This window comes from Sander vitreus, chromosome 14, assembly GCF_031162955.1.
Source record: "Sander vitreus isolate 19-12246 chromosome 14, sanVit1, whole genome shotgun sequence".
Lineage (NCBI taxonomy): Eukaryota > Metazoa > Chordata > Actinopteri > Perciformes > Percidae > Sander > Sander vitreus.
Genome location: NC_135868.1, coordinates 18,076,584 through 18,083,683, shown reverse-complemented (window position 1 = coordinate 18,083,683; position 7,100 = coordinate 18,076,584). Strand labels below are relative to the sequence as shown.

The 7,100-nt window shown below is 39.5% G+C and overlaps 2 protein-coding genes across 2 annotated transcripts; one reads left to right on the top strand and one right to left on the bottom strand.

Moving 5' to 3' along the window:
- Window positions 1-74: 74 nt before the first annotated feature.
- gngt1 (guanine nucleotide binding protein (G protein), gamma transducing activity polypeptide 1) lies at window positions 75-532 on the bottom strand. The gene is made up of 2 exons (XM_078268509.1): window positions 437-532; window positions 75-200 (listed from the first exon to the last, which is right to left on the bottom strand). The coding sequence occupies exons 1-2, from the start codon at window positions 530-532 to the stop codon at window positions 75-77; spliced, it is 222 nt and encodes a 73-aa protein (XP_078124635.1).
- Window positions 533-2,046: 1,514 nt separating this feature from the next.
- tfpi2 (tissue factor pathway inhibitor 2) lies at window positions 2,047-4,051 on the top strand. Its single transcript, XM_078268063.1, has 5 exons — window positions 2,047-2,195; window positions 2,414-2,584; window positions 2,780-2,959; window positions 3,255-3,428; window positions 3,649-4,051. Exons 1-5 carry the CDS (start codon window positions 2,075-2,077, stop codon window positions 3,729-3,731), a joined length of 729 nt encoding a protein of 242 aa, XP_078124189.1. The 5' UTR covers window positions 2,047-2,074; the 3' UTR covers window positions 3,732-4,051.
- Window positions 4,052-7,100: the final 3,049 nt, after the last annotated feature.

The following is a 7,100-nucleotide window of genomic DNA, read 5'->3' as shown; positions in this document are numbered from 1 at the left end:
AAATCCAATTTATATGGGGAGGGAGAATGTCCTTGGGTGCTAATCTGAGATATGAAGAGCTCCTCAGGTCGAGTCTAGCAGATGACACAGCCACCTTTCTCCTTGAAGGGGTTCTTCTCCTCTGAAATGCCTTTGACGAGGGTGTCTTCTTCCTCTCGAGCCTGAATATAGTCCTTGATTTCCTCACAGCATTTAGATGTCTAAAGTGATCAGACAAAGGTGTTGGGAGACAGTCTTATCCAGAAATGTTTTTTTCAGTTCTAAATGCTGCTCCTGGTATCATTAAGGGTACTTTATACAATTACATTCTGACAGGTTGACAATTATTATGTTTTGCTTGTCAAGGAGAAAAGTCTGAAACCTAATTAATTCATTGGTACTTTTGAAAACAATTACGACACTGACATAGTCATCACTTCCGTGCAAAGAAACTTACCAACCACCTCTCAAGTTTCACTTCAAGTTTTTTTTGGTTTAATTCCATCAAAGCCTTGTCCTTGTCCGTCAGGTCATCCATGTTGATAACTGGCATTCTCTGTCAAAAAAAGGAAACATTCACAATTTTTTGCTAAATCGTCATTGCCTCTTCATATGACAGATATAAAAATCTCAAAGGATTGTAAATTACACTTCACAAAACTCAATTGAAAGAATAGAAATGTACTTACGGTTGCTTAAAGGGTGCAGTCCTACACCCCTGAAATCCTGTTGAAGAATCCCTCTCCTCTCCCTCAATCTGGGTTATAAAGTAAGTGCATAAACAATCCTAATCCGCTAATCTGATTAAAACAAGGCCCCACTGTATGATCAAGCCAGTATCTGAAGTATGCTGTCAAAGCGGATGGTGAATCACACAGGTGTCTGTTTGGGTTCTTTTTGAATATGTGTAAAACAAGCAGCTGTATTTAATGTATATTGCAGATTCAATTTGGATTTGTGTTGTTTTGACTTAGCTTTTTCTTATACTCAGAAATGGGTTAAGGGGGGGTGCTTCATGTATCAGGTCACTTTGATAAGACGGCTAATCTGTATTTAGCCTCCACCTGTCAAGATGGAGACACATCATTGTTCTAAACAGGACTGCACGGCAGTTTTCTAATAACATCCTTAACATTTACTATTTTTTTTATTTAAGCTTTAGCATTGAGATTAAGAATCTATTTATCAAGGGAGGCCTCACATTTCAAAGGAGAAATTTACAAGAGTCAGTTTCAAACAGGTAAATTAAAATAAATCATGCCTCTAATTCTTTAATTTTGGATTTAAAAGCATTTACAGTAATGAATCAGTCTGTAACAACATTATAGGCTATTCCACGCAGAAGGTGCAGAATACTTTAGCTGGAACTAACCATTGTGATAGAATTATGCAGAGATGTAAAAATAAAACGTTTTTAGAATGTGCTTTCAAGTCTTATAGGGGCCTTGAGTGTTTGGTGCAAGACATCACTGTTCCCCTGGGAGAATGTTGAAGGCAGCTGCAATTATTAAGCAAATAAAAGATAACATAGATCACAAGGCTAGAAATGTATGCACAGTACTTTTAGGTTTTGAGTGAAAGAGTGTGTGTGTGTGTGTGTGTGTGTGTGTGTGTGTGTGTGTGTGTGTGCGTGTGTGTGTGTGTGTGTGTGTGTGTGTGTGTGTGTGTGTGTGTGTGTGTGTGTGTGTATGTGATGGGAACATGGCAGGATGGATCAGACAAGTAAAAATGTAAATTTGCAATGTTAGTGTTTCACAAGACTGTCTGAAATTACAAAGATGCTGTGGGGTTACGCAATCTCTGTACTTCATCATCACACTCATCCTCATCCTCAGTGACCAGTAAAATCCAGAGATAATGTAAGTTTCTCCCTTGTTATTTCAGTTGGGTTGAATATGCCCTTAGTCACTACATTACAGTAACAGTCGCATAACGCAATATTACAACGTAATAACGAACCTTGTGATGTCATTAATGAATTCATCACCACTCCAATCTTGTTGCACTGTAGTATGGTCATGAGTCATTACATCCCCGCCCCTAAAGTTCCCCTGGGAAACACTTCACTATAAAGCTGCCGCTGGATGTGGCTGGGATGGTCGGCAAAGCGGAAAAGACTGGTGTTGGAGCAAAAATTGGCACAATGGAGTTTTGCATATTAGCGCTGTTGACACTTTTCTCCTCGTTTTACAACGGGTTGGCCTTGTCACCTAAAGGTAACCTAACATCACGTTTTCGTCGTTTCTTCAGTATTTTACAGAACTCTTTAAGAGCACTTAAAAGTCTTTGTTGTTGGCCATCATGTGACCTCCTGCGTTAGACAAGTTTGCAATATATATCGGTGTTACGCGCAGCAATATTTAAAGCTTTTTTTTTTTACCCTTTTTTCTACCGTGGTTTCGTGTTTGAGTAACAATATCTTTGCTGCTTTCAGGCGTTTGTCTCCTTCAAGTGGACGAGGGACCTTGCAGGGCACAAATTGAGCGCTACCACTACAACACTATTACCCAAAAGTGCGAGATTTTCTACTATGGTGGGTGCCAAGGGAATGCCAATAACTTCAAGAGTTATCACGAGTGCCAGAAAACATGTTTCAGAATCCCAAGTAAGTTCTCAACATGATGAAGGTGTGGTTTTACTCTCTGTATTCTGTAGCCTACCTTGACTACTTAGAAAATAATAAATGTAGGCTATATTTGATTAGACTTGTTATTGTGAGTTCTTTCTGTGTAACATAATTAGAGGCAAGAATGCCACTTGATCTAATCCCAACCTTAAATCCTGTCATTATTCTCCCCAGAGGTTCCTCAAATCTGCAGGTTTCCTAAAGAGGAGGGACCCTGCCGGGCCCTCTTTCGCAGCTACTTCTTCAACATGACCACCATGCAGTGTGAGCTCTTTCATTACGGTGGCTGCCAGGGCAATTCTAATCGCTTCAAAGACCTCACCTCTTGTAAGGAGTACTGCAGTCCACAAAAAAGTTAGTATAAACTTTTTTACTCTGACCTGCTGCCACTGAGTCATCCTGAAGTGATGCTGCTCACTGGCATGTCTGCGTGAGATACCAGACATGATTTAATTCTAAAAGTTTGAATTATGTTGTTAAGAAAGAACAAACAAACAAGCATTTCAGGTGCAATTTAGACGTGCTGAGAGAACTTCACACTTTCAGTATGTGTGGAAATAATGGTAAAAAGCAATCAAAGACTCAGGCGGGTCTCCTCTTCAAAGATGATGACTGACGGTCTAATTGTGCTTTGTCTCTTATTTTACAGCTGTTCCTGTGCTCTGCCTGGATCCTCTGGACAAAGGGAGGTGTTCAGCCTCCATTCCTCGGTATTACTACAACACAGCCACCAAGATGTGCGAGGAGTTCATCTACTCAGGCTGCGGAGGGAGCAGCAACAACTTTGTCTCGAAGCACAACTGCATGGAAGTGTGTGCTAAAGGTGTGTGAGGGGGGAATGCATGTGGTGAACGTCTCACTGTCCACAATGAAGCCTGTAACTGAAGATGATCATTTAAGGAGAATAATTATGCTCTGCTAATTACATTATCAAAGGAAACCAAGGAAGATCTGACTCTCGACAGTTATATTTGCTTACTTATGAGTATAGACATATAGGTTATCATACTAATCAGTTGTTATACACATTTTTTTTGTTCCAGGAGGGAAAAAACACACAAGCCATGGAAAAGGTCGTCGCATGAGACAGAATAGAAATAATCGCATCACTTTCTTGCAGGCGTAGACGTCTGGCACTCAGGAATTCTCACTTGGACAAGCCCTTAATGGAAACTAACATTTAATAAACTGACTGTTATGTCAAAATTCTGACCAGCTATTCTTTGTTGTTACTGGAAGAGTTATAGTGGCACATACACTACACTGTATTTGTATGTAATGCTTTATGAGCAATTTCAAATGTGATTTTACTGTATGTTGTCCATGAAGTTTGTTACTACTGCACTAATGTTCCCGATTGTGTGTTTTGATACTGTATGTATGTTTTCTAACTTTTTTATTTGCTGTTTATAAGCACATTTTTAATTAAAAAAAAACAGAATTGTACAGTAGTGTGCCATTTCTGTGCTTTAATGCTGCTGTTGTCGGTAAATGACAGCATTCTGTGTTATTTGAATAATCAACTAATTAAAAATGTGTCGCTTACAACTTTTTTAACCACCGCATATAACCTTCAAGAATGTCTTTATTAGTTTTACCAAAGCACAACAACACTGCAGGCAAAAAAAGGCTTGGCTGTTTCCTTCAATTTCTCACAGTCACTTTCACTTTATCTTGAGGCCGCTTCCATTCCTTACTAATGCTGCTGTCTTCCCTCCTTATCTGTTAATACTTTGCGAGGCACTCAAGCCTATCTCGTCACTTCAGCATAGCCTTGAATCAGGAAGGAAGCAATTATGGCGCAGCAAACGTGACTGTGGCAGGTTCATTATGTTTCTGCATGTTTCGAGGAGCGGTTTACAAAATGTAAATAATGACCTTCCAAGCTTCAGCAATTATAATGTAATTATATTTACATATACACTGCAATTAAAAATACAGACCAGAATGCGTCCATGCACAAAGCATGGTAAGATAATGTATGCACAAATATTATTGGATAAGATTTTCCCTTTTCTTTGATCAATAATATAAGTTTTCTCAGATAATATACATACTTTATGTATTACAAGAAAAATCTAATTGCTTTGTAACCCCATTAAGGGAAAGATGCTACCAATTCAAAGTATTCTGTGTTTCGACTGTCCTAAATCTCTCTGCTTAGGGACCGTTCGGTATTTATGGAATGGACCACCGGAGGAAAATAGGGGAGGGTCATGTCTTTTTATTCTTTGTTGATGTTAGGGTCATCCAATTTTTTTTAGCCTAAGGGGGAGGGTCATCCAACTTTTGTATGAGAAGAGCAACATTTCAAAGTGGCTTGTTTGGTGCGTATTTATCCATGTAGCTCCATGTAGCTTTCTCAGTCTCGTCCCCTATCGCTAGCAGATGGGTCCATCCCTGTTTAGTCAGCCAGACCTGTAGCTTTAGAGACCGTGGGATTTCTCAAACTGAATAAATCCCGCTCGCACATATAAACACAAAACTGCTTTGCTAGCTCAATCGTGTTGTAACTAAGACATCTGCTGAAATCATTAGCATGATTGTCGTACTGTTTAGTTCAAAACATCCAAAACACCGTTGAAAACATAGCTGACCAGACGCAAGCTTTTATTTTGAAAAGCCGAAACTCGCGCCGCGGACAGCACCAGCCGGCAGCCGGGAAGGCATGAGACGGGAGGTATATCCTTTCGGTCCCGGTGATTATTTGTGATTATTTGTGAAAATGTGCAAATGACAGCCTTTTCAAGGCATTTGAGAAGGAAGGAGTGGTAGCATGCAAGCTCCCAAATTGACGTTCATCTGAGAAATGGAGTTCTGGATAATGTTCAGCTTCGGCAAGCTTACCTATGCTAAAATATACAATGACTGAGGAAGCCTAGTGACCAGACCATAGCAACCAGTGTGCTTTGCTGAATGGTCTCAATGTTTTATTGTTTTATTTCATGTGAATACTAGTTTACTAGAAGTTGTAATGCAGTAATGCATGAAGTGTGCATTTAGTTTCCATGCTTATTGTACGGTGGCCGACAGGGGCAAACGCCCTGCAACTTAAGAAAACACACACAAATAGACAAAACACAAGCAAATTAAGAAAACAACTTCAAACCAAATACATAAACACACTGCAAATACACACAACACAACCAAATAGATAAACGTTGACGTTTGTTTAAGCCATATTACATGAGAGGGTTTCATTTCGAGGTCCGAAAGGCGCATTACTGAAGTAGGCCTCCTCAAGTGTAATATTGTGATTATACAACAATGGTTACCAACAAAATAGGTGATCAATCTGTATTCATATTGTGGAGCAATTCGCTCTTGGAATACAAAAAACAGGATTTATAGTCCCTCCCTGTTTAGTAAACCAGCCAATTTACCGTGGGATTTATCAAACTGAATAAATCCCGTTCGCACATATAAACACAAAACTGCTTTGCTAACTCCAGCGTGTTGTAAGTAAGACATCTGCTGAAAATCAAGCTGTTCCACTAGCTGCTCCCTCTAGAGGTCTGGAGAACTTCCGCTGTGTAATCCGGATGCTGCGTTTTTTAGTTTTTTGTTTTCTGGGTTTGCGTGCTTTTCTTTTTGCATCATTTCATATTTGCAGCGCGTTTATCTATTTGGTTGTGTTGTGTGTATTTGCAGTGCATTTATGTATTTGGTTGTGTTGTGTGTATTTGCAGCACGTTTGCTGAATGCTGCGCATGTGTTGTCAAATTAATGAAGTTGTTTTCTTAATTTGCTTGTGTTTTGTCTATTTGGGTGTGTTTTCTTAAGTTGCAGGGCGTTTGCCCCTGTCGGCCACAGTATTATTGTGTTTCTGCAACAATGTTAGTAAGTAAATCTACTGAAATGGCCACTACACCATAACAGCGGAGTGTGATGCGTCAGATGAGAATGCAGAGGTTTAGTCACCATGTCATGGCTGTAAAAAAAAAAGGAAATTTGTACATCTTTTCCAAGTGCAAACCAGTACAATAAATTGTTGGGGAGGGTCATCCCTTTTCTTCCAATCATTTTGGAGAGTCATCCAAAACGTGTTGCTGGTGAAGGGAGGGTCAGGTCTATTTTGACTAAAGGTCCCAAAACTCCTCCGGTGGCCCCTTAAATAACAAACAGTCCCTTAGTTCCATCTCCTATAAGGTGCTCTGCGATTTTCCACGACAATAAATATTTATAGAAGATATCAAAGGAAATTGCTGGCTGGGCTATACATAGCAATAAAAAGTAATACATCTGGCTATAGCCCCCTTGCTATTAAGAACCAAAGCTAAATCATCTACTCGATATGAGTTAGGGTGTCATCTTAACAGTCTGTACTCAGCTGCTCAAAAGCCACATCATCTTGAAATCATCACTACTGGTGGCTTTGGGTAATTGAGGTTAATATTTATTTCACTTCCTGTTTCTTGTAGTAAACTTTTCTTCCCTGCCTGGACTTTTCAATCAATAAAATATAAGTAATAGTATGCTTCAGAGGTGTAGAAAG

Bases quoted from the DNA above. Each gene is read 5' to 3' on its own strand.
- gngt1 (XM_078268509.1), bottom strand. From the start codon at position 532: ATGCCAGTTATCAACATGGATGACCTGACGGACAAGGACAAGGCTTTG. The intron at 201-436 runs GTAAGTTTCTTT...TGATCACTTTAG, and splicing joins TGAAACTTGAGAGGTGGTTG to ACATCTAAATGCTGTGAGGA.
- tfpi2 (XM_078268063.1), top strand. From the start codon at position 2,075: ATGGTCGGCAAAGCGGAAAAGACTGGTGTTGGAGCAAAAATTGGCACA. The intron at 2,196-2,413 runs GTAACCTAACAT...TGCTGCTTTCAG, and splicing joins GTTGGCCTTGTCACCTAAAG to GCGTTTGTCTCCTTCAAGTG. The intron at 3,429-3,648 runs GTGTGTGAGGGG...TTTTTGTTCCAG, and splicing joins CATGGAAGTGTGTGCTAAAG to GAGGGAAAAAACACACAAGC.